General features: G+C 37.3%; 1 protein-coding gene across 1 annotated transcript; it reads right to left on the bottom strand.

Annotated features, from left to right (window-relative positions):
- Window positions 1-1,407: 1,407 nt before the first annotated feature.
- Window positions 1,408-7,306, bottom strand: LOC110215907 (uncharacterized). The gene is made up of 3 exons (XM_020997760.2): window positions 6,784-7,306; window positions 2,957-2,960; window positions 1,408-1,774 (listed from the first exon to the last, which is right to left on the bottom strand). Exons 1-3 carry the CDS (start codon window positions 7,304-7,306, stop codon window positions 1,408-1,410), a joined length of 894 nt encoding a protein of 297 aa, XP_020853419.2.
- Window positions 7,307-27,958: the final 20,652 nt, after the last annotated feature.

The following is a 27,958-nucleotide window of genomic DNA, read 5'->3' on the forward strand; positions in this document are numbered from 1 at the left end:
ATCCCAAGTACTTATTAGCTATGTGACCCTGGGTAAGCTTCTTAACCTTTCTGAGCCTCAGTTTCCTTATCTGTAAAATAAGGGAGTAACACTTGAAGGCCTCCAAAGCCCTTTCCAGCTTTAAATCTATGGTCCTGATTGATCACCACAATGGCGTGAACTTCAGGGTACAAGAAGACTATTGCCTCTTTAGCTTTGGAGGCTGTATTTTTCCACGCAGCCCAGAATTAACTTTCTGGGCTATTATATTCTACTGTTTGTTTGTTTGTTTGTTTTACAAAAAAATAATACATGCTTCTTAGCCTTTGGATATTTTCATTGTAATATCAGCTAGGTTCATCCTGGGTTTGATTTCAGATTTCCCCCAAGTTAATGAGGGGAATGAAAAGGAAGGATGATTAAACAAAACTCAAAGAATTGCAGGGGGGCATGCCCATTGAGAGGTTATATGGGAATATATTCAATATTGGGACATCTAGGTGGTGCGGTGGACAGAGCACTGGGCCAGGTTTCAAGAAGATTCATCTTCCTGAGTTCAAATCTGTTCTAGACACTTACTAGCTGTATGACCCTGGTCAAGTCACTAAATCCTGTCTGCCTCAGTTTCCTCACCTGTAAAATGAATGGGAGAAGAACAGGGTAAAAACACTCCAGTATCTTTGCCAAGAAAACTGCAAATGGGGTCACTCAAAGTCAGACATGACTGAAAAATGACTGAACAACAAAATACTGAATGTCATAATGTCAAACCTGATTTTTGATGATTCTCTGAATCTTAAAGTAAATATAGTATAGAAGAAAGAGCACTCTAATTGGAGTCAGAGGACCTAAGCTTGAATTCTGCCTCTGCATGATCTTGGGCCAGTCTGTTCCTCCTTCTAAACCTCAGTTTGCTCATCTGTAAAATGAATGTGTTGGACAAGATGATAATGCCTCAGGTCCTTTGTGTCTTTAAAAGGTATGACTTCTCATCTTCTTCAAATGGTGTTCTGGCTAAAGCACAGTGAGTGAAACACACATTGATGAAGAATTTAGAGTGAGAAGAATATTTGCTATGTCATGAATATGTTTATTGAAAACAAATGAGCAACACTATACAGAAGACCCCTTATGGAAAATAATAGATTTGTTGAGACTCAGAATGCCAGTGAGAATACAGGAAGGTCAGCACCTGTTGGGATGAACTTCGAAAGTCCATTTAGGTCATTGCCAATGAGCCATTTGCTGCTAGAAATTGATCACAAGTCCTAGTGCATGGAGAACTGAGAATTTGTAATTTGATGCACAGAAAAGGCCTGGGTAAGCTGGGTACTCCCTGAGTAGAAGAATGTAATGATGAACATTGGCAGCTCATTAGACAATATTTTCATTCTGACTTGGTTGACTCAAAGGAGGCATAGATGCTTATCAGCAGGTGGGGCAGCAGGTGGAGCGGCAGGTGGTGCGGCAGGGGGCTGGCTGGCAGCAGGGGGGTCTGCAGCAGGGAGACTGCACAGAAATGGGCTGGCAGCAGGTGGAAGCCCAGCAGCAGGGTCTGCACACCACGGCTGTGCAGGAGGTGGGGCAGCAGGAAATGGGGCAGCAGCAGCCCTGCTGCACGCGGCAGGGGTCACAGCAGCGAGGGGGGCAGCAGGTGTCACAGATAGGGCGATTGCACCTGGGCACGCAGCTCACTGGGCGGCACACGGTGGTTTGGCAGGAGACTGGTAGGCAGCACCTGGGTGGGCAGCAGGGCTGGCAGCAGCTGGACTGGCTAAAGGAAGGCTGACAACAACTGGAGGAGACAGAGCCACAGCAGGAGTGGACCATGGTGTTGGTTAGTTCTGGTTTGGGTTGGGTAAGACAGAAGAGTTAGTTTTTCAGGTCTGGATGCTCTATCTTGTTCTGGACCCTTTATATACCTGACCAGGTGTTGTCAGTCCCCCAGAATCCAGGACCTTTTCCTTGTTTTTGATTATGTCTCCTGAAAAGAAAGCACCGGATTGGTTAGATAATTGTGAGGCTGTCATTGAAGCATTCCCAAACTTATTACAAAACAAAAACAAAAAACCCCATTATTTCCTCACTGAAATTAAATTCTCTCCTTTGCCCATTTACCCTGGAGTCATAATTTTATGCTCTGACTTCAAAGTGTTCCTTAATTGCCACCCAAACATTAATCAGCATTATTCATATCTAATAGTCTAGTTGCATGTCTTTAGTCTAGGAAAGACCTAGGGTCATATGTCTCCTAGTAGGTCATTTACTTGGACTTATTTTCAAAGCAAGCATCATTTGGAATATCCTTTCACCTTTGATGTCTATTTCATCTAGATACCACAACATGAACTTTCTTCTACAGTGAAATAGTTGTAGTTCTTTTCTCTAGACACTTCCTGAATTCCTGAGTTGTTTTTAATTGTAGACTTCTGCCTGACTGGAATAATCTGCCCTCCAAGGCTATGGAAATCCTCCCTCTCCTCTAAAGTCCACCTCCGATCCTGTTTCCTCTGTACAGACTTGCTTGCTCACCTCAGTCTCATTTGGTCTTATTCTTCTGGACTCATGTCCATGTATATACAGTTTATATGCGTTATTTACTGCCTTTTTGCACCTCTTTCGTTATTTTCCTGAACTATTACATAAACTTCTCATTTATTTTTCTTGAGGGGATGTGATAGTGTTCCCTTTAACAATGGAGGGACAGCTTATCTTGGAGTCAGCAAGACTTGGGTTCAAGTTTCACCTCTAACATATATTGGCTGTGGTAGAGTGGGTAAGCCACTTAATCTCTCAATGTCCCAGATAACTCCCCAAGGCTAACAGTTGCAAAGCAGATACCCATCTACCTTGGTAGAGAGAGTTTCCTAATTGGAAATTCCTTATAACCAATGAAATTATAGATGTAGTAAAAATGTTATTTAAACTTTTTCGTGAACTTATGGCTAACATCTTCAACAAATGATGGATTGCTAACCTATCTAGAGGAGACAAAAAGAAGGGGAGAAAGGAAGTGTGTATCAATCCATCAACAGTTGGCGAGACTTCGAGGAAAGCTCTGATGGCAGAAAGTAAAGAATTAAGAATCCTCTCGATGAGGGTAAAAGAGGAGAGTGTAAAAGCTGGCTTTCAGCTTAACATAAAAAAACAACTAAGATCTTGGCAACTGGTCTCATCACTTCGTGGGAAATAGAAAAAGAAGAAATGGAAGTAGTGTCAGATTTCATATTCTTGGGATGAAAGATCACTGTGGATGACAACTGTAGCCGTGAAATTAAAGGATGTTTGTTCTTTGGAAGGAAAGTTATGGCAAATCTGGACAGCATGGTAAAAAGCATAGATATCACCTTGCTGACAAAGGACCACATGGTCAAAGTTTATGGTTTTTCCGGTAGCAATGTATTGTATGAAAGCTGGACTATAAGAAAAGCTTACAACTGCAGAAATCAATGCTTTTGAATTGTGGTTCTGGAAAAGACTTTTAAGAGTCCTTTGGACAGCAAGAGATCAAATCAGTCAAATCTTAAAGAAATTCATTCGGCTATTTACTAGAAGGCCAAACACTGAAGCTGAAGCTTAAATATGTTGGTCACATTATTAGAAGACAGGACTTACTGGAAAAGATTCTGATGTTGGGGAATATTGAAGTGTAAAGGAAAAGGGGATGGCGGAGGATGTCAGGGAAACAATGAGCATGAACTTGGACAGACTTTGAGAGATAGTGGAGGACAGAAAGGCCTGATATGTTATGGTCCATGGGGCCACAAAGAGTCAGACATGACTAAATGACTGAACCACAACAAGAGGAAGGCACCTAATAATTTAGGTAGATTCTCTGTGGAAGATTTATGTGAGGATAAGACGAAAAGTCACAGGATATAAAAAGGGTCAGAACTGGGATTTATAATCTGTATGTTTAGAAGGAGTATACATATTGATGCTATCACAAATTCATTAACATATTGAAGTATTTTCCCAACTAGGTTTAAGCTTCTGGAGGGCAGAGATTTTAGTCTGAAACCTAGTACATAGGAAGCACTCAACACTTGTTTGTTGATTTGATTTCATGCTATAAGAGGAGTTAGGAGTTCTAGACATACATAATATTGGTGGTATAGTTGGGTTAGTTCAGTCTGTTCCACCCAGAGGTTGAGAGGCATATAGTTAAAGAAAGCTAAATTGACTGATGCATATCCATGAGTATAATTGCAACTCTAAAGAAATCAGTCTTTTTGTATCATTGTATCAGACTGGTGTATTAAAATATAGCTGGGCTATATTTTAGCACTACAGATAAGTGAGGGAATCATTCTTCACATTGCAGAAGGATTCACAATAGGGCTTTCAACTGATACAGTAACCATATTTCAAAGTACTAAAATTCAGTTGATATACATCCTCTTAAGAACACAGCTATTGTATAAAAGGAGAAGCAGATGTATAGAAAGTCATCAAGAGGATTGTATGTATTTCTATTAGCTTCTATTGGTCTGATATATCAGATAGTATTTCATAACATATCCTCTCCTTATATTGTGTTATATAGACATCCGAACCTTTACTTGAAGACCTTCAACGATGAGGTCACCCATTCCCTAGACACACTTAAATGTTTGAAACAAATTCCACTGGGTATCAACACCAATCCTAAGAAGCTAGCTAGTGCTTTGATTAAGATGAAAAAAAATTGGAAATTCCGTTTTATTTCTTATAGTAACTATACATTATGATTTCCTTTGTTAATTAGACGAAGAATGGAACCAAGAAATAAGCATCTGTAACAGTTCTTTATTGCTGTCAGATGGATCTATTGGACTGGAAATCCTTGCTATGTATACAGCATAGTCTAATAAATGTTTTATGATGAGTCAAATCTGTTCTTACCTTTATTAAAAGGGGAAAATTGATCTCCTATGTCAGTTGATACTTTACTCAAAATTCTGGTGTTTCATAGTCTTAATGATCAAATTCACTGAATATATAAAGGGCTATTTTGACTTTTTTGTTGTTAATTTGTTTCAGTCACATCCAACTCTTCATGACCCTATTTGGGGTTTTCTTGGCAAAGATACTGGAACGGTTTGCCATTTGCTTCTCCAGCTCATTTTGCAAAAGAGGAAACCAGGGCAAATAAAGTTAAATTGTTTCCCTAGGGTCACAGAGCTAGTAAGTGTCTGAGGCCACATTTGAACTGAGTTCTTCCAGACTCCAGGTCCAATGTTCTCTCCATTGCAGCATCTAGCTGGTCATGTGACTACTGGTCATGTGACTCTGAGTAAATTATTTAACTGCTCAGTGATCTAGGTTACCATAAGTTACAGACATGGTGTTGACATGCATTAGTATAGGAAGTTTCTTTACCTGGTTCTTCTCTACATAAATGAAATTATGTCTTGTCCATATCTTATGCTGAGTAGCTACACCCACTCAAAAACATGATGTAATGGAAAAATCATTTTCACTATGGAGCCTGAAGACCAGAGTTAAAGTTCTGCCTTTGACAATATATAGATGTGTGACCTTATCTGTCACTTCTCTGCTCCAATCCTCAGTTTCCTCATCTATAAAATAGGGATGCAATACCAACTTTACAGGTTGCTGTGAGAACTTCATGAACTAAGTCAGCAGTGTGGTGTAGCAGAGAGAGCATTTCATTTCAATTTGGAGAACCTGTATTCAAATCTCATTTCTGCTACTTACTTCCTGTGGGTTCCCTATGATTCACTTTACCTCTCTATTCCTCAGTTTTCCCATCTTTACAATGAAGGGGTCAGATTGATGTTTCTAAAGGTTTAATAGGACTCTATCTATGATGATAATGTGAGCGTGTAAATCACTTTACAACAAAAAAGGGTTATATAAATGGTTTATTATTATTGTTACTATAACTCTATAATAATAGTTAATATTTATGTAGCATTTTAAAGTTTGCAAAATTTATTGTGTATATTATCTTATTTGATTCCCACAATGACCCTGTGTGTCAGGTGTTATTGTTATTCTATGATCCCCTATAACACTGCATATACTGGTCTGACTTAAAGTACCTGCATAGAAATGAAAATAGCACAAAAATTATTGGTGAAAATACACAATGGGGGCAGCTAGGTGGTGCAGTGGATAGAGCTCTGGCTTTGGAGTCAGGAGGTCCTGAGTTCAAAGCTGCCCTGAGACCAGATATTTGACACTTACTAGCTGTGTGACCCTGGGGAAGTCACTTAACCCTGATTGCCTCATCCCCCCAAACACACACACACACACACACACACACACACACACACACACACAATGGAATGATGAGCTATGTCAATGATTTGCATTATTAGAAAAATGGAGCTTTATTGAGACACATACAAACAATAGAACATGAGGAAATGATGAAAAGAAATGTGGGATGGAAACATCATTGCTTTAAGTTCTAGATTCATCAGGGTCACTTTGGATGTTTCTACAACAAAGCTTTGAGGTAGCAAGGGTTCTTCCACAAGAGTTGAACTCAATGATCCCTCAGGTTCTTTTTTAGATGGAAAACTCTATGTTTTCCTCTATCCAATGGTTTCTGAATGCTGCATGAAGACATGGAGGTTTATTTTGTTAATTGGCAGATTCAGGGTTAATGGACAGCTTGTGTGGAAGACAAGAGAAATAAAAAGACTGGACCACATGGACAGTAAACATTAGTCTTCCGTGACACGTCTTATAGTTGATTGGCATTAATGAGCATAATTTCACTGATTCATAACAGGAAGGGGAGTGATGAGCTTGTTTTTATGCTTTGAATGCAAACAAGTCCAGATTCTCAGCAGCAAGAGGATCTGCAGCAGGTGGTCTGGCAGCAGGTGGGACGGCAGCAGGGCCGGCAGCGGCTAGAAGTACAGCAGCTGGGGAGGCAGCAGCTGGACACACAGCAGCTGCGGCGGCAGCAGGGCTGACAGCAGCTAGAAATACAGCAGCTGGGGCGGCAGCAGCTGGACACACCGCAGCTGGGGCGGCAGCAGGGCTGACAGCAGCTAGAAATACAGCATCTGGGGCGGCAGCAGCTGGACCCACAGCAGCTGGGGCGGCAGCAACTGGACCCACAGCAGCTGCGGCGGCAGCAAGTTGTGCGGCAACAGGTGGTTTGGCAGCACGAAGGGCGGTAGCAGGTTGGTTGGCAGCACACAGACTGGCAACAACTTGGTCTACAGCAGGTTGGGCGGCAGCACGGCTGGCAACAGCTAGTAATACAGCAGCTGGGGCGGCAGCAGGACTGGCAGCAGCTGGGGCGGCAGCAGCGGGAGCCACAGCTCTGGCCAGAGCAGGTGGAGCCACAGCAGGAACTGACCATGGTGTTGTTGGGTTGAGCTTCTGGGTTTCTTTCAAGAGGTGAGTGAGGTACTTGAATTCTGAAAGACTTGCCATGGAGGCTTCTTATATATTCCCTTTCATGGCTGCTGTCACTTGGTCCAGATAATTTGTTTTTGTTTACCTCGATGAAATAGTGATTATCAAATTAGAAAATTTGTTTTTCTGATGAAAGGAATGTTTTTTTTTCTCCCTGATCACTTGGAATTAGTCCTTTTGTTTTCCCTCCAAAATGACCTTCTATGTATCATCTTTTCTTATGGAATCTTTACCACTATTTCCTCTTTTCTTTCTGTCTTTGCCATCAGGGCAATCATGTGGCAAACTAACACTAAACTTTTCCTACTTCACTGTCCTGCTTTGTGAGCTTTATCCCATGATTTCTGCCCAAACAACACACAGTCAATTAGATGACTTCTGAGGCCCCATTCACCTCTGGGGTTTTGCAGCTTGTATTAAGATTAGTTTCCTATGGTTTTAGGGAAGGGGCCAAGAAAATCCAGCTCATGTTCTGTGCTTGCCCTCTTATTTAATTTCATTCATATTTGGAGAGTTTTCTAAAGTATCAACCTTGGATATTTGGCTAACTTTACTTCTTAAACCAAATTATTTATTTTTTGCTAACCAAATCCAGTTTGAACAGTGATGCCATAGCAGACCCGTTGTTTTAAAACATTGTGAATTTTTCGTTTTTTTTTTTTTTAAAGAAATTGTTTGGTCTAGGAGAAATGTGAAATTTCTATTACATAACCAAGCCATCTTTAAGTCTCCCCTCTCCATCACTCCACATATTGTCAGCAGTTGCAGAATCTTCTTGAATTTACCTCCACAACATCTCTTGTATCAGTCACCTTTTCTTTATTCATACAACCACCACTCTAATTCAGGTCGCCATCACCTATCACTTGAACTGTTGGGATGGCCTCCTTCATTTGCTTCTTGCACTTCAAATCTTACCCTTAGTCAATCAACCCTCCACATAGACACTCTTCATGAACAGAAACCACAGATAGCTCAGCAATCAGATTTGGATAAGTTATATGAAACAGAAAGAGAAGCTAGGTGATATAATGGACAGAGTGCTGAGCCTGGAGTCATAAAAACTCATCTTCTTGAATTCAAATCTGGTTTCAGACATTTACTAGTTGTGTGACACTAGGCAAGTCACTTAACTCTGTTTACCTCAGTTTCTTCTAAATCCAGGATCTAATAATCTTAAGGGTTTTTTTTAGGACAAAATACTAACTCTCCTGCTCAGAATTTTATACGCTTCACAGTCAGGATCACACCTATCTTTTTAGATTTTCATATTTGCCTCTAATACCTCCTATGTTGTAGCCAATCTGACCTACCAGCTTATCCCCAAATTCAGTTTCTCACCTCTGATTTCTGTGTCTTTGCTCATTTGAGCCTAAAATGCACTCACTTCTCCTCCGTACATATTAAGAACCCTTATATCTTTCAAGGCTTAGTTGAGGTGAAATCTCCCACACAACACCTTTCATGATCTCCCCAGTTATATGTGGTCTCTTGCTTCTGAACTGTCTTTGTATTTACTTTGCATTGGCTCATTGTTGTGCATGTTGTATTTTCTCTCAGTACCTGTATCCCCCACAAATTTAAGATTTTCTCTTGTTCAGAGAGAGTAAGACCAAAGGTATAATATTTCCCCATGACACATCAGTTTCTTTCTGATGGGGTCTATTTTTGTTTTTACCTTTGTATTCTTAGCAGTGATATAATGTTATGCACATAGTAGGAGCTTAACAAATAAATGTAATTGATTTAAATTTATTTAAATCCAAGTCAACATCCTCAGATAATCAGCAGAAGTCAGAGTTCTAGTTATAAGACACAGGCCTGAACTACCGCAAATGTCTCATCATCTCTATGCTTTATAGCACTATCTGAGAGAAAAGAATAAACACTAAGCACAATGTTAGAGCGACTTAATTATTGGAATTTTTAAAAGTATGACTTGGGAGATGAAACTGATGGGATCATTCATGGGAGCCAGGCTAATTGGAACCAAATGAACAGATAGAGAACTCGATGATAGCACTGGCATTTGGTAAGCAGGAGATCTATAGGCACATGGAATATTGGAGGGGAAAATGGCTTCATGTGGCTTCAGACTGTACTCAGGAACTGAGGTCTGGGACATATTGGCTGATGAGCAGGTAAGAGAGTAAAATAAAGAGTGAAAATCTGTAGTTGTGTGACAAAGAGGTTCAAATTTGTGTCTGTTATTCAGTGAGAGGCTTACTGAGTTGGCCCTATAAGTAGTCTTAGGTGAAAAGAAGTTGTCAAGAATCAGGGACATGGTGGAGAAAGCATACTGGCCTTTCTTTTTCCATTTCTCTCCCTTCACCCTGTTTTGCTATTTTTGTTATTTTTCTTTCACAGATGTTTAAAGTATTAAAATTAGTATCAAACTCTATATAATCATTGACTCATGCTAGAAGTCCAAATCAGAGTTCAAATCCTGACAGCACTCCTTGATAGATTTGTGACCTTGGACAATGATGCCCTCACTTTTTTTTTTACAAAAAAAGTTATGCCTTTCTCTACAAATTTCATAAAACAATCTACATTAAAAATTAATTATACATTTTATTAATATAAATTAGAAATTCATTACAATTTTACAATTATGTAATGACACGAAGAAACCTTAAATGTATATTAAATATAATGAAATACTCAAACAGTTCTTGCTATTTTGGAATTTTTATATGTATAACTTTAAAAATAAGAACCATCATTAAAATGATTAATATTGTGTTGTCTGAGCTAAATTAGGAAACATCAAAAATATCTTACTATAAATTTATTGTCCATAACTCCAACTTTTTCATAACTACAATCAGCTTATCTTTCAGATTTAGAGTATGAATTTTAGAAAGGTGAATTAACTTGTTTAATCAGCTTTTTAAGAAAAATCCACCAAACACATGTTTAAAGAGAAAATGTTTATTATAAAATTATATTTATAACAATGTGGAATATATTTAGTATTCGGTTATATACACACACATTATTAAGTATCACTATGAAAAAATGGCAATTTCTTCTTTTAGGTTAAATATCTCTTAAAGATCTTTGTCAGAAAAAGTATGTTCCATAGTAATAAAGAAGTATTCTATGTCATTCTCCACATCATTCCACAATTTTACGAAGATCTTTCCTTTCAATAGACTTTTTCTTTTTAATTAAAAGCGTTATTCATAAAACAAAACTCTTTATAACTTTTCACTCATATTTCTCCATATAAGTGGTCATTACTATGAAGCATGAAATGTGTCCAAATTACATTAGGAGTCACATTTAAAAGAAAAAAAAACTAGAACTTGTAGACTTCCATTTTGTCTTGATGTTAACTGAGCTTTCTCAACACAGAGTTCAATAATGCTCTTGTGTTGTATAAACTTCAATTATCAATTATATTGAAATTTTATCTTGAAGTGTCAATGCCAACTTAAGCCTATGTCTCATTCTAACATAATTTGCACTTTGTAAAGGGTGTGTCCTTTTCCAATTTCAATGGAACATTTTGCTACTTCTGAAGGATGAAAAAATTTGAAAATGTTCATTCACACCATGTAAAAGATATGAGGCTATGAGTAAGAAAAGGCTAGGAAATCAGCTAAGTAGTCAACAGAGAGACAGGAGCACAAGTGATCTCTGTACCTTTTTCCACCCCAACTTTTGCATGGACTAACAAGGCCAAAGGATCCCACATTATCAAAATCCAGATACATAATTAGTCCTTGGTTTTTACTTTTTCATTTAACTTATCTTTTCAATTAAAAATGTCTTTTTCCCTTCTTTCAACCCACCTACCACTGGAAAACCAAAAACCAAAACCAAAACCCTTATAAGAAATATACATAGTCAAGCAAAACAAATTCCTGGAATAAGCCATTTCCAAATACCACATGTCTCATCCTGCATCCTGAGTCCATCACATCCCTGTCAGAAGGCAGATAGAAAGCTTCATCATCAGTCCTCTGGAATAATGATTAATAATTGTGTTAAAACAGAATTTCCATGTATTTCAAAGTTGTGTGTCTATATAATGTTTTTTGTTACTATATAAATTATTTACCTGATTCTGCTTACTTAGCTCTGCATCAACTCATATAAGGATTCTCAAGGTTCTCTGAAAACATCTCTTCCATAATTACTCATGACACAATAGTATTCTGCTGCATTCATATACCACAATATCTTCCATCATTCCCCAGGAATGGTCACTCCTTCAGTTTTCAGTTCTTTGTCACTACAAATAGTACTACTATGCATATTTTTGTACAAATTGTTCCTTTTCCTCTATTGTCCCTTTGGAGATACAGGCCTAGTAGTGATATGACTGTGTCAGAGTATAGACATAGTTTAGTAACTTTTTAGACAAATTCCAAATTGCTTTCCAAGAATGGTTAGCACAGTTCATAGCTCCATCAGGGCATTAATATGACTGTTTTCTTGTAGATGTTCCAAAATTTATAATTTTCCTTTTTTAAAATCTACTTTGTCAATCTAATAGTTGTGAGGTAAACCTCAAATTTGCTTTAATTAATATTTCTCTGAATGTTAGTGATTTGAGCATTTTATGTGACTATTGATAACTGAGATTTCATTCTTTGAAATTGTCTCTTCATACCCTGTATCAACTGAGGAACAGCTTTTATTCTTATAAATTTGATTTTATTCCTCATATATCTTGGATATAAGTTTATTAGATAAACTTGCTTGCATATACTTTCCCTCCATTTGTTTTCTAATTTTAACTACATTGGTTTCATTTGCGTGAAACCTTTTTCATTTTATAAAATTGAAATTGTCCATTTTAACTTTTATGAGCCTCTCTATTCTTTGTTTCATCATGAACTTTTCCCCTATCCATAGACCTGACGGTTAATTTCTTACTTGACCCTCTAATTTGTTTGTGCTGTCACTCTTTATGCATGTCTAAATCTTATTTCCATTTGAAAGTTATATATAGTGTGAAAGGTTGGTCTAGATCTAATTTCTGCCAAAAGTGCCAGAAAGTGATAGAATGTTTTTCATTGTTGTTTGGAATTATGGGTGCTTATTACGTTGATCAATACCCTTAATTTTTCAAAGTTTTTTCTTCTTTTTTAGTGATTTAATATTTCATTTCCCTCCAATTACATGCAAAAACAATATTTAAAATTAATTTTTTAAAAAAAATTCTGTCCTTCCCCCCTTTTCCTCTTGCACCCCAATTAAGAAGGCAAGTGATTTGATATAGGTTATACATGTGCAGTCATGCAAAAAATATTTCCACATTAGTCATGTTGTAAAAGAAAACATAGACCAAAAAACCTCAAGAAAAATAAAGAAAGCAAAGAAAAAGTATGTTTTGATCTGCATTCAAACTCCATTAGTCCTTTCTCTGGAGATGGATAGCATTTTTCATCATAAGTCCTTCAGAATTGTCTTAGATCACATATCACCATTACTGTGTACAATGCTCTCCTGGTTTTGCTCATTTCACTTTGCATCAGTCCATTTAAGTCTTTACAGGTTTTTCTGAGAGCATTCTGCTCCTTATGTCCTATAGCAAATAGCATTTCATCACAATCATATACAACAACTTGTTCAGTCATTTGCCAATTGATGGACATCCCATCAATTTCCAATTCTTTGACACCTTTAAAAGAGCTGCTATAAATATCTTCTGTATACATAGACTCCTTTTCTTTTTGTTTTTTAATCTCTTTGGGATACAGAGCTAGTGGTGGTATTGCTTAGTCAAAGGGTATGCATGTTTGTATAGCATTTTGGGCATAGATCCAAATTGCTATACAGAATGGTTGAATCAGTATACAATGTCATATTAGCCAATTTGATAGGTGTGATGTGGTAACCACATAGACAGTATTTTATTTTGCATTTCTTTAATCAAGATTTAGAACATTTTTCATATGATTATAGATAGCTTCATCTGAAAACTGCATGTTCATATCCTTTGACCATTTATCAATTGAGGAATAGCTTTTATTTTTATAGATTTGACTCAGTTCTCTATATATTTGAGAAATGAGGCATTTATCAGAGGAACTTGCAAAAAAATTTCATAGTTATGAGTATTAACTGTATTTCCCTCCATCCTATTTTCCCCATGTTCATCCTACTCTCTCTCTCTCTCCTTTCAACCTGCCCATCCTCAAAAATATTTTGCTTCTGTTTTTTTACTTATCCCAATCTGCCCTTGCTTCTATCACTCCCCTCTCTTTTATCTCCTTTTCCTCCTACTTTCCTGTAGGGTAAGATAAATTTCTATACCCAACAGAGTGTGTATGTTATTCTCACTTTGAGGCAATTCCTATGAAGGTAAGGTCCACCCACTCCCCCCACCTGTCCCCATCTTACTCTACTATAATAGCTCCTTTATGCTTATTTTATGTGAGATAATTTATTCCATTCTACTGCTTTCTTTCATTTTCTCCCAGTGCACTCCTATGTCTCACACCTTAACTTTATTTTTTAGATAATCATCTTACCATATTCAATTAACACCTGTGCCCTCTGTCTATGTATACTTCTTTTAACTGCCCTGTTAGTGAAAAATTTTTTAGTCACAACAATCATTTTCCCATGTAGGAATATAAACAGTTTAACCTTATTGAAATCATTATTATTTCTCTTTCCTATTTACCTTTTTTATGCTTCTCTTGAGTTTTGTATTTGAAAGTAAAATTTTTTTTTTATTCAGCTCTAGTCTTTCCATGAGGAATGCTTGAAAGTCTATTATATTGAATATCTATTTTTTTTCTCCTGAAGGATTATACTTATTTTTGCTGGTTAGGTGATTGTTGGTTGTAATCCTAGCTCCTTTGCCTTCTGGAATAACATATCCCAAGCCCTCTCATCCTTTAATGCAGAAACTGCTAAATCTTCTGTTATTCTAACTGTGGCTCCATAGTATTTGATTTGTTTCATTCTGGCCACTTGTAATACTTTCTCCTTGACCTGAAAGTTCTGGAATTTGGCTGTAATATTCCTGGGAGTTTTCATTTTGGGATCTCTCTTGGGAGGTGATTGTTAGATTCTTTCAATTTTTATTTTACCATCTAGCTGTAGAATATCAGGGCAATTTTCCTTGATAATTTCTTGAAAGATGATGTGTAGACTTTTTTTTTTTTGGTCATGGCTTTCAGATAGTCAAATAATTTTAAAATTATCTCTCCTGGATCTGTTTTCCTGGTCAGTTGTTTTTCCAATGAGATATTTCACATTTTCTTCTATTTCTTTATTCTTTTGATTTTGTTTTATTGTTTCTTGATTTCTCATGGCATCATTAGCTTCTACTTGCCAAATTCCAATTTTTAAGGAATTATCTTCTTCAGTGAGCTTTTAGATCTCCTTTTCCATCTGGCCAATTCTACTTTTTAAGGAGTTCTCTTCATTGATTTTTTGTATATCTTTTTCTATTTGACTAATTCTGCTTTTAAAGGAATTTTTCTTGTTAGATTTTTGTACTTCTTTTACCATTTGACCTATTCTGTTTTTAAGATTTTATTTTCTTTAGTATTCTTTTGTGCCTCCTTTACTAAACTCGACTATTTTTTCATGATTTTTTTTGCATCACAATCATTTCCCTTCCCAATTTTTCCTCTACTTCTCTTACATGATTTTTTGATACTTTCATGGCCTGAGACCAATTCATATTTTACTTTGAGGTCTTGGGTGTAAGTATTTTTGTTTGTTGCTTTCTTCTGAATGTGTTTTTTGATATTCTTCACCACCACGGTATTTTTCTATAGTCAGGATATTTTTCTGCTGTTTGCTCATTTCCCCAGCCTATTTCTTGACTTTTAACTCTATGCTAAAGTGGGTCTTTGATTCTGGGGTGGAGGGCACGCTTTCCCAAGCTGCAGGGTTTTGTGCAGCTATTTTCAGAGCTACTTCTGGTGGTCCATAAACCTTCAGTTCTTCCACCCAAGGTGGTATGATCTAGGGAGAGGTATTTTTACTACTCTCCTGGCCTGTGCTCTGGTCTATGAGTGATCACAAGCACTCTTTTCTGTCCTAGAAAGTGACAAGGGTTCCCACTCCCCCGTGGCTGCAAGCTCTGGTGTCCTAGTGCTCTTCCTCACACTAGGACTGACACCCAGGACTGCAATCTGGATCTGAGTGTGGACAATTCAATAGACACCTACTGATACTGCCAGCAAGGAGTTCCCTGTAATCTCTTTGGACCAGTTATCCGACCTCATTATCATCTATGGGCTGAGAGCTATGGAAGCAGCTACTGCCACTGCTGATTCAGTTACTCCCAGGGCCTGCTTCTGGTTTGCTGGGGCCCAGTTTGTGCTGGCAACAGACCTTTCCTGCCAATTTTTGAAGTTTTCTTGGAATACAAAATTGTTTTACCCCATCCTTTTGTAGGTTCTGCCATACTGGAATTTGTTTTGAGGCATTATTTTAAAAGTATTTGGAGGAGAATTTTGGATAGCTTGGATTTCACCACTATCTTGGCCCTGTCACCCCCATTTAAAAAAATTTATTGTATAAATTATTCATTTTGTTCTGCTTACTTAATTCTATATCATTTCATACAAATCTTCCCAAAATTCTTTGAAGCCAACTTTTTTTGTGATTTCTTATGGCACAATAGCATTTCATAAGTCATATTCCATCATTTGTTCTGTTATTTTCCAACTGATGAACATCCCTTTTGTTTTCATTTCTTTAGCCCTAAGAAGGGGGTGCTTCTATAAAAATTTGTTTGCTCTACTGTGCCTTTTACACACCAATGTGCCTGTTTTCCCACAGCCCCTACAACATCAGTTATTTGGGTTTTTTTGTGTTAATTTTGCCAATGTGATGGGTGTGATGTAGAAACTCAAAGTTGATTTATTTTGAATCTTTTTGATCACTAGTTATTTCAAGCATTTTCCATATGTTTATTGATTCCTTAGATCTCTTCCTTTGAAAATTACCTATTTATATCTTTTGGCCACTTAACAATTAGATAATGACTCCTATTCTTATAAATTTGAGTGTATCCTATATAAATAGATAAAGATATAAGTAGCATACATGCTGACAAAGGTCTGTATATTCAAAGCTATGAATTTTCCCGCAACAATGTATGGATTGAGTCCTGGTCTATCAGGAAAGCTGAGCACCAAAGAATTGATGCTTTTGAATTCATGGTGCTGGAGAAGAATTTTGAAGGTTCCTTAGACAGCAAGGTCAAATCAGTCAATACTTAAAGAAGTCAGTACTTAAAGAACTATTCACTGGAAGGGCAAATACTGAAATTGAAGCTTATTTGGCCACATAATGAAAAGATTTGGCTCATTGGAGAAGACCTTGATGTTGGGAAAAGCAAAATAAAAAAGAGGATGGCAGAGCATGAAATGTATTGATAGAGTCATGGAAACAATGAATATGAACTTGGACATACTTTGAAAGATAGTGGAGGATAGAAGGGCCTGGCACGACATGGTTTGTAGGGTCATGAAGAGTCAGACATGACTGAATGACTGAACCACAACAACTACTAGCCCATCTTCCTTCTCACCTTTTTTTTAATTTTTTACTTATTTCATGTTGGACTCTTGGTGATTCATGGCTTGTCCACCCTAAGTGAGACCTCAGCTTATCAGAATTGATGGGGTTTTTAAGTGGTATATTCAAGCTAAGAGTTAAAGGAAATGGGACATGAAATTCAGGTTGAAGCATTCTAAGGATTTTCATTTTCTTGAATATCCCTCTATGATAATTACATATATGAAGTTAGAGCCTTCCACCCATGATGTTGTGCCTTCTCATTGTCTTCTCACACGAGCATTCCACCTTTCTGAAATGTCTTTTCTTGACCAATATAAGGAATCTATGTTCCATGACGGCCATTCACTTACTCTAACCATTAAGTGACACAAAAGTAAAAGAATATGACCAAAGGCAGCTCTCAGTTTTTAAAGTCACATGGTTGCATTGAGATGACATGAAAGTGAAGAAAGACAAGAAGCAATTCAAAAGCAAAGAGCAGATTGGGTAAATGTTAACTCACCTAGAAAAGGATTAATTTTTCCACCCAAGTAAAAATATTTAACTTGAAAAATGCTGCTGACTAATTTGAAAATAAAGAAAATTTGATAATCATGTTTTCTATCATGGAAAAGAAAACGAGCAAAGTACCCAGATTTGCTAGAAATAGCACAGAACAGTAGGGTATATAAGAGAATTCAAGTATCTCACTCACCTTGAAATAAACCTAGAAACTCATCTCACCAACACCATGGTCATCTCCTGTTGTGGCTCCACCTGCTGTGGCCTGAGCTGTGGCTCTGGCTGTTGCCGCCCCAGCTGCTATGGGTCCAGCTGTTGCCAGCCTTGCTGCAGCCCCAGCTACTGTGGCTCTAGCTGTTGCCAGCCTACTTGCTGCAGACCCACCTGTTGTTACCCAGGCTGCTTCAGGTCCTCCTGCTGCTGAGCTCTCACATCTGTGTACTCCTGGTCATCATTCCAGCCTCATCCCACACAGGCATCAGCTCCCTTCCTCCTGTGCATCAGTACAAGTAGATGTTGAACATATCAGTCAATAGCAAGCTGATCTATGCAAGGCCCCTTTGGCAACCTCAACCAAGGACTGAGTATCCAGGTTCTTCCTTCAGTGCAAATTATCATTTTATTCTTTCTCTCTTCTTCTTACAATGATACCAACTTTTAATTGAATTCACATCCATCAACTAAAATCCTCACTGAATCCCCCAACCTACATGTTCTGTTTCTTGACCTCTAGTCACCAGGTTGGGCTGTTTGACGAGACATATTTGACATGTTTCTACATTACTCCAAGATTTGAGAACCAAGATACCAAAGATATTTCCTTCCCAGATGCCCTCATACATTGTCCTTCCTTTGTCTTAGTGGCTGTCAAATAAAACATATACTTTCTTGAAATTGAAAAAAAAAATCCGGTGGCCTTGTTCTTTCTTTCTTATCTTATATTCTTTTTCAATACTTGTCACAATATCAGATTTCAAAAATTTCAGATTTCAAAAGATTCTCAGCATTAATCAAGTCTAACATTTAGCCAAAAGGAATCCCTACAATAATATTTTGTGTGCCTATCAAATCTCTGATTAATGACCTCCAAGGAGTAGGAATACATCACTTCCTAAGGTATTTCATTCCACTTTTGTACAGCTCTGATAGTTTGGAATTTTTCTTGATATCACACTTGAATTAATCCTTTTGTAATTCCTACCATTTGCTACTGGTTCTGCCTTCCGGTTATAAGCTGAATAAGTCAAATGTCCCTTTCACAAACAATCCTTCAAATGCTCAAAGACAGCCACTATATTCCCCTTGAGTCTTATTTTCTTAAAGTTAAACATCCTGGATTACTTCAGCCTGTCCTCATGCCATAGCATAAGCTTAAGATCCTTCACCATCCTTGTCTCCTTCCTCTATGTGCTTGCCAACTTATTCATCAGTGTAGGAGAACATGGACCAAGTCAGTTTCCATAACATGGTTTCAAAACACCTATTGAAAACAATACATGTTGTAGTCTAGTACTGGTTGCCCAAAAGCTTGCATTAATTAACCTCTTCATTTGTCAGCTGCCCCATTATTTTGCTGCAAAGTTGCCTCATTCTTGAGAACTAGAAAGCTCAAGCTTCTGTAGAAGCCAGCTGGATACACTCAGAGACACCATTTGGGGATGTCTATAATTAATTCATGTACCTCTCAGGGAACAAAATTTCACAATTTATACCTAAAGGTAAAAAGAGAACATAGTCTCTTCCAAGAGACTATGCCATTTTTGTATTATGCAGTGAAATTCTTGTCTTGTCCTAATTTTATACATGTCCCAAGACAGAATATTGATGTGTCCCAAAACTCACCACAATGTACCTTCACTTGGGGATCAATTTCCTTTTAGGAATTCCACTTTTAAGCACTCAAAGACATGGACAACTATGTGAATTCCAATTCAACTCATCAAACTTCACTTGATTATTCATCTGACAACCTGAACTGGGACACCTTGTGTTGCCTGATTTCACATTGGAACTGTCTTTGTCAATGGTGCTGGTAAGATGGAATACATATTTCAATTGTGTTTCAGGAGAAGGATATATTTAGATTATGGGAAACACACACCAAGAATGGCACTTCTCATCTGCAGTTTTTTCTTCTTCTTCTAGGGTTTTTACTCATGACTCTCTTAAGGTTCTTTTGTATCCTAGATTCCTCCTTACATAATATTAGCACTAGCTGTGTGAGCTTGGGCAAATTGTGACCAATCTCTGGTCAATTCAATGAAGAGGTTGGACCAGATGACCTCTAAGGATCTTTCCAGTTCTATATCTGTGGTAGTCCTCTGATTCTAAAACACTTGGTTTCTTAAGCTGAACTTTTTAATGCAAAATCCAAATGAAATAGATTTTTTAAAAAAAATTACATGCCCATTAACCACTACTATCATTAACTACTTTCCTGGAGGAGAAGCAGAAAGAAGAGCAGGAAGCAGTTCACTTGATAGAGTTTATACTGATAGAAAATGTCCCCAAAAGACCTTTTATCTAACTGTGATAGAGCTTAGCTGTGAGAATCTTATAACTATGGTACTTGGAGTTCATATCCTAGAGCAGATGCTGGGGAAGGAGTAAAAGAACTCTTGAGAAAACATGTACTTAACTTTAGCTCACTCAACTGTGAGCCTTCTCTGTCACCTCAACAAGTCACTGTACTTAAGCTTAGAAGGAGGTAGTGAGAGTAGGAATCTAGTAAAGGTTCTTTTATTGGCATTCTGTCTGAAGTCACCTTTTTGTAGTTTACCTACAACTTCTTAGCCACAAGTTTACTATTTCATTCCAGTGACTGCAGACAACTTATAATTGCAACAAGATGGTGGGGAATGATGATTTTGACTTTGTTTCTCTGACCACAAATTGCTGTATGTGCATGGCACATGGGAGGATCATCATGCAATTCCAAGCACAAAGAAAGTAGCTTTTGGAAATTGCAGTTAGAGGAGTTCAGTTGTGTTTTTTTATTTATTATTATTCCCCTGGTGGGCCAAGGGGAAGGTAATGGAGGAAGTGACAGTATGTGAACAGTTTCATGCTTATTCTTCCGGAGTAGAAGGAGTGGAAAACAAATGCTTCTCCAGGTCTGGAGGTGACTGAATAAAGGATCTTCTAGTGCTTGGTAGATAAGCTTTGCAAAACTCAATTACAGATCAAATATAATCCCTATCTCTTCCTAAAACCATGTAATGGTTGGTAAATAAGGCCAGGCTAATATTAATAAATTAAAGCACCACTAGTCTATATCAGGTTTACCTGTAAAGACATTGGACAGAGAGAGAGTTCAGTCCTGATAATTGTTTTTGTGGATGACATACACACACACACACACACACACACACACACATATACGTACATATATACATACATACACATACATACATACATTATATATATACATACACATACATACATTATATATATATACACATACACATACATACATACACATACATACATACATTATATATATACATACACATACATACATTATATATATACACACATACACATACATACATACATACATTATATATATATATTATATATATATATATATATATATATATATATATATATATATATATATATATATATATATATATATGTATAGGACAGCAGTAACAACCAAGATGTAGAGGTATATGAGAAAACTGTTCTCTTAAAATAAAAAGTGAAAAAAAGAACCTGAGTCAAACCTCAACCCTCTCCAATGCCTAGCCTCTCAAGGGGTCAAGCTAATGGAGGACCAGGGTAATGTGTTACAAGTTCTTATGAAAACGATAGCAGAAAGAAGATAGTGGCTTTTCCATTCTGAGCCTTCCATGGCCAGGTGAGTAGCTAAGTGAGCAGCAGAATACAGGTGCTAAGTTGGTAGTGATCTCTAATCCATCTTCAGGAATGATTTTACTTTTGATCAATATTAGAACGCATAATTTGTGATGGAAGCCTTTAAAATTGCATAAGGGATCACATTTTTTAAAATAGTGCTCATAGAAATGAACTCTATTTTATAATTGACTGAGCTTTAGCATTTCCACATCCAATGTAATCTTCTAAGGTTATATGATTTCCATTTAAAATCTCTTAATTATAACAAACATCTATCTTAATGTATAATTTTTCATTTAAAGCTATGTCCATTCAGATCGAATATTCACCCAGGAAGCCCCTTTCGGTTTTGAGTGGCTCATCTTGCTCCTTGTAAATGATACAAAATTTAAAATACGTTCATTTCTTTCCAGTAAAAGATGTGAAACTTTGGTTAGGAAAAGTCAAAGAAGCAGAGAAACTAGCAGAAATGATGAACTTGGCCCCAAGGCAAAGCTGGCCTCTATACCTTTTCCCATCCCTTCATTGGCATGCAGTATCAGGACCATTAAACCCCTAATTGTCAGGTATGTGTCAGACCCTTGATCTTTTTCAGTTAAATTTAATTTGTTCAAAGAACAAAAATCCATTTTCTCTTATTTCTACCTTCCCACTCCATTGGTGGAAACAACAACAACAACAACAACAACAACAACAACAACAAAAGCTTTGCAACAAATATTCATACTCGTGTAAAAAAAAGTTTCTCCATTTGGCTTATCAAAAAGATGTATTTCTAATTTGGCACCTTGTATTAATAACATCCTTGTAATAGTATGAGTAGAATGATTTTCATCATCAGTCATCATTAGAATCATGGTTGGCTATTTCATCAATCAGAGATCTTAAGTCATTCAAGGTTTCTTGTCTCAACATTATTAGTGTAATGGTATAAATTATTCACCTGGTTCCTCATACTTACCTACATGTCAGTTCATATGAGTCTTTCCAGGTTCCTCTGAAATTATAGCATTCGTCATTTCTCATGGTACAGTATTCCACTGTATTCATATTTCTTGGTTGAAGGATTAATAACAGATTAATAACTTTGGGGGCATAGTTTTAATTTGCTTTCCAAAACAGGTGGACCAATTTACAACTCACCAACAGTGCATTGCTGTACCTGTTTTCCTATAGCACCTCCAATATTTGTGTTTTTCCTTTTTTTCTTAACTTGGCCAATTTGATGAAATTGAGAAACTCAAAGTTACTTTGTCTTTCTCTAAGCGGTAGTGATTTAGAGCATTTTTTCCTATGATTGTTGATACTTTGGATTTTTTCTTTGGAAAAGTCCATATTTATATGCCTAAACTGCGTATCAATTGGTGAATAGCTTGTATCCATATGAATTTGAATCAACTCTATATTTAGATAGATATAGATGTTGGTAGTTATAATATGTCTTGGTATACTAAAGATAATTAGAGGTAGTTGTGGTTATTGAATAATTTTGAAGGTTCCTGCTTCACAATATAGTTTGATATCTGGTACGGCTAGGCCTCCTTCCTGCCCACTTTTTCCAATCCTTACATTATTAGCATTATGTACTTGGTACACTAGTATACTAATGTACTAATGTATGTATTAGTGTACTTGGTACACTAATATTAACACTAATACTAGTTTTGTGTACTTGGTAACTGCTTGCCTTATCTACTCTAAATTATGGCTCTATAACTAAGAATTAATGATTCTTTATTTTGGGTTCTCTTTCAGGAGGTGATCAGTGGATTCTTTGAGCTTCTACTTTGTCCTCTGGTTCTACAATATCTGGGAATTTTTCTTTTATAACTTCTTGAAATATAACTTCTTCAATCATGGCTTTCAAGTAGTCCAATAATTCTTAAGTTATTTCTCCTCCATCTATTTTTCCACATCAGTTGATTTTCCTCTGAGATTTTTCACATTTTCCTCTATTTTTCAGCATTTTTGAGTTGGTCACTTCTTGATGTCTTAGAGAATCACTAACATTCACTTAACTAATTCTAATTTTTAAAAAAAAACAATGTGTAATATTTATTACATAGGTTTTCTTTTTTAAAATTAATTTATTTTTAGTTTTCAACATTCATTTCCACAAGATTTTGAGTTCCAAATTTTCTCCCCATCTCATCCCTCCCCCTACCCTAAGATGGCATGCATTCTGAATACCTCTAACATGACCTCCCTTTTATCTCTCCCCCTCTTCTATTATACCCTTCCCCTTCAATTTTCCTGTAGGGCAGGATAGATTTCTATACCCTATTTCCTATATATCTTATTTCCCAGTTGCATGTGAAAACAAACTTTTTTTTTTTAGCTTTTGTTTTAAAATGTTGGGTTCCAAATTTCTCCCTTCCTTCCTTTCCACCCACCCTCATTGAGAAGGCAAGCAACTTGATACAGGTTATACATGTATAGTCACAGAAAACACTTCCATAGTAGTCATGTCGTGAAAAACTAATTATATTTCCCTTCATCCTATCCCACCCCCATTTATTCTGTTCTCTCTTTTGACCCTGTCCCTCCTTAGAAGTATTTGCTTCTGATTACCCTCTCCCCCAATCTGCCCTTCCTTCTATCATCCTCCTGCTCTCTTCCCCCCCCATTTTCTGTAGGGTAAGATAGATTTTCATACCCAATTGAGTGTGTCTGTTATTCTCTCCTTAAGCCAAATCCAATGACAATAAGATTCACTCATTCCCTCTCACCTTCCTCCCATTTCCCCTCCACTGTAAAAGCCTTTTCTTGTCTGTTTCATGTGAAATAATTTACCCTATTCTACCTCTCCCTTTCTCCTTCTCCCTGTATAATCCTTTCTCACCCCTTAATTTTATTCTCCAGATATCATCCCTTCATCTTCAACTCACCCTGTGCCCCCTATTTATCTGTCTATCTATCTATCTATCTATCTATCTATCTATCTATCTATCTATCTATCTATCTATCTATCTACATGCATATATTTTTTTTCCCTCCAACTACTCTGATACTGACAAAGGACTCATGAGTTACAAATATCATCTTCCCAAGCAGGATGTAAGCAGTTCAACCTTAATAAGTCTCTTATGATTTCCTTTCCCATTTACCTCTTCATGTTTCTCTTGAATCTTGTATCTGACAGTCAAATTTTCTGTTTAGCTCTGGTCTTTTCATCAAGAATGCTTGAGAGTCCACTATTTCACTGAATATCCATTTTCCCCCTGAAGGATTATGTTCAGTTTTTCTGGGTAGGTGATTCTTGGTTGTAATCCTATCTCCTCTGCCCTCTGGAATATTATATTCCAAGCCCTGTGGTCCCTTAATGTAGAAGCTGCTGAATCTTGTATTATCCTGATTGTGTTTCTACAATACTTGAATTGTTTCTTTTTAGCTGCTTGCAATAATTTCTCCTTGACCTGGGAACTCTGGAATTTGTCTACAATATTCCTAGGAGTTTTCCTTTGGGGATCTCTTTAAGGAGGTGATCAGTGGATTCTTTTAATTTCTATTTTGCCCTCTGGTTCTAAAATATCAGGGTAGTTTTGCTTGATAACTTCTTGAAAGATGATGTCTAGGCCCTTTTTTTTAATCATAGCTTTCAGATAGTCCAATAATTTTAAAATTATCTTTCCTGTATCTATTTTCTAGGTAAGTTGTTTACCAATGAGATATTTCACATTGTTTTCTATTTTTTCATTCTTTTGAATTTGTTTTACAGTGTCTTGATTTCTCATAAAGTAACTCACTTCCAATTGCTCCATTCTAATTTTTAAGGACATATTTTCTTCAGTAAGCTTTTGGACTTCCTTTTCCATTTGGCCAATTTTGCTTTTTAAGGCATTCTTCCCCTCTTAGGTTTTTGGACCTCTTTTGCCATTTGGGTTAGGCTATTTTTTTAAGGTGTTATTTTCTTCAATTTTTTTTGGATCTCCTTTAGCAAGCTGTTGACTTGTTTTTCATGATTTTCTTGCACCACTCTCAGTTTTTCCTCTACTTCTCTTACTTGCTTCTCAAAATCCTTTTAGTGCTCTTCCATGGCCTGGGACCAATTCATATTTTTCTTGGATGCTTTGGATGTAGGAGCTTTGACTGTGTTGTCTTCTTCTAGTTGTATGTTTTGATCTTCTTCGTTACCAAAGAAAGATACTATGGTCTGATTCTTTTTGCACAGCTTGTTCATGATCCCAGGCAATTACTTGAGCTATAAAATCTTTTTTGAGGTAGGAGTCTGCTTCCAGTGTGGAGAATGTACTGTCCCAAGCTTTGGGGGTTTTGTGCAGCTGTTTTCAGAGATACTTCTAGGGACCTGAAAATTTTCAGTTCTTCTAAGGTGCTATGATCAAGGGTGACGTGTTTACTCCTTTCCTGGTCTGTGCTCTGGTCTATGAGTGATCACAAGCACTCTTTTCTGTCTTGGGACTGTGAGGAGTATTTTCTCTTCACTACAAGCTCCACCACACCAGTGCTCCTCGCCCCAGGACTGCCCCTTAGAACTGTGACCCAGATCCAAGCACGGGCAAAGCAAAAAAATCTTGCACCAGCAGAAAGATCCCTGAAATCCCACTCTGATTAGCCACTAGATTCCCCCTCAGTTTGTGGGCCAGAAACTCTGGAGGCAGCTGCTGCCCTGGGACTGGAACTGGGACCTTACGCTTCTCTCTCACTACTGCAGACAGAGACTTTTCCTACTGACCTTCTAAGTTGTCTTTGGCATTCATGGGTTGAGAAGTCAGGAAACCTCCACAGCTACTCATTATTTAGTCCTCTAGGCCTGCTTCAGGTTCACTAAGGCCTGTGTGTCCATGCCAAACTGCATTCCTCACCCAGCCCAGCATTATATACCTTTCTGAGCAACCATCCAGGTTGTCTTGGGCTGCAAATTTGTTTCACTCTGTCTTTTTGTGGGTTCTGCTTCTTTAGAATTTGTTTAGAACCATTTTTTTTCCAGGTATTTGGAGGGGTTTGGGGGAGAGCTCAAGCAAGTCATTGCTTTTATTCTACCATCTTGGCTCTGCCCCTCCATTCTAATTTTTTAAGGAGTTATTTTCTTCAGTAAGATTTACTACCTCTTTTGTCATTTAACCAAATCTTATTTTTAAGGAATTGTTTTCTTCATTATTTTTGTGCCTCTTTCACCAAGCTATTAATTCACTTTTCATAATTTTCTTGTATCACTCTCATTCTTTCTCCCAATTTTTCTTCTTCCACTTACTTCATTTTAAAAATCTTTTTTGACAACTTCAAACCTCTTTCTTAATCCTTTTTAGGAATTCTCATTGGGCTTGTGTCTAATCTGCACTTTTTTGAGGCTTTGTAGATATTTTTAAGTCATTGTCTTCTAAGTTTGTGTCTGAGCTTTTCTGTCACAATAGATTTTTATGCTCAGGTTCTTCTTCTTCTCCTTCTCCTCCTCCTCCTTCTTCTTCTTCTTCTTCTTCTTTCTTCTTCTTCTTCTTCTTCTTCTTCTTCTTCTTCTTCTTCTTCTTCTTCTTCTTCTTCTTCTGCTGCTGCTGCTGCTGCTGCTGCTGCTTGCTCATTTTTCCAGCCTATTTCTTGACTTTCAATTTTATGATAGAGTTGGGTTCTGCTTACCTCTGATTGGAAGGGGGAATGATTGGATTGAGCTTCAGGATTTTTATGTCCTGCTATTTTCACAGGTAGGTCTGAAGGCCTGTAAATTTTGGGTGCTTCCTTAAAAATCCAGTGTTTGGTCCATTCACTGCCCTCCTGGTGAGCTCTAATCTTTGCTCAGATATGACAACTGTTCCTTTGCAACTGCAGCTACTCCTCTTTCCCCTAGAACTGCAACCCTAAACAGGTTATCAGTTGATGGAGCTGCCAAATTACACCCAATACTGCACCTAGTGCTAGCAAGGTGGTCTGAATGGAATCTCTTCATTACCAGGTGTTCAGTCTCCTTACTGACACTGGGCATTGATTATTCTTAGTGCTGCTTCCACTGCTGTTGTTGCCACCTCTTCCAAGACCAATACCTAGTGCCACTTCTGCCATGCTGCCTGGCCTGCCCCCACCTCAAGGTCTATAGACCTTTCTTTCAGTCCTTTTAAACAGTCCTGGGCTGGAAAAATGACTCACTGTAACTTTTGTTGTTTTTTCCACTCTGAATTCAGTTTGACACTTTTTAAAGTTGTTTAGAGGTGTATAGGTTGGGAGAGCTCAACAAAATTGCTGACTTACTCTGCCATCTTGGCTCCACACCTTTGTCCCCTTCATGTTTTTTTTTAAACAAGTTCAAATTAAGAGTTGGAGGAAATTGGATATTACATGCAGATTGTAGCATCCTAACAATTTTCTCTTTCTTTTTTCTTTTTTTTGGCTAGGTAATGGGGTTAAGTGACTTGCCCAGGGTCACACAGATAGTAAGTGTCATGTGTCCAAGGCTGGATTTGAAGTCAGGTCCTCCTGAGTCCAGGGCCAGTGCTCTATCCACTGCACCACCTAACTGCCCCATCCTAACAATTTTTGTTTGCTTGACTCTGTCCAAATTTATTACATATGGACCTAGAGTCTTCCTCATTGCTTACAAGTTAACCAAGATAGTGTACCTTTTTTTTTAACTTTCTTACCAAACCAGCATTCTACCTTTGAAAAATGGTCTTTTGGATATAAGATTGATAATTTAGATTACATTAAATTAAAAATGTTTTTTGCACAAATGAAACTGATATAGCCAAGATTAGGAAAAAAAGCATAAAAATTGCAG

This window comes from Phascolarctos cinereus, unplaced genomic scaffold (assembly GCF_003287225.1).
Source record: "Phascolarctos cinereus isolate Bilbo 61053 unplaced genomic scaffold, phaCin_HiC Scaffold_5;HRSCAF=322, whole genome shotgun sequence".
NCBI lineage: Eukaryota > Metazoa > Chordata > Mammalia > Diprotodontia > Phascolarctidae > Phascolarctos > Phascolarctos cinereus.

Coding starts and splice junctions, on each gene's coding strand:
- LOC110215907 (XM_020997760.2), bottom strand. CDS start 7,306: ATGGTCAGTTCCTGCTGTGGCTCCACCTGCTCTGGCCAGAGCTGTGGC.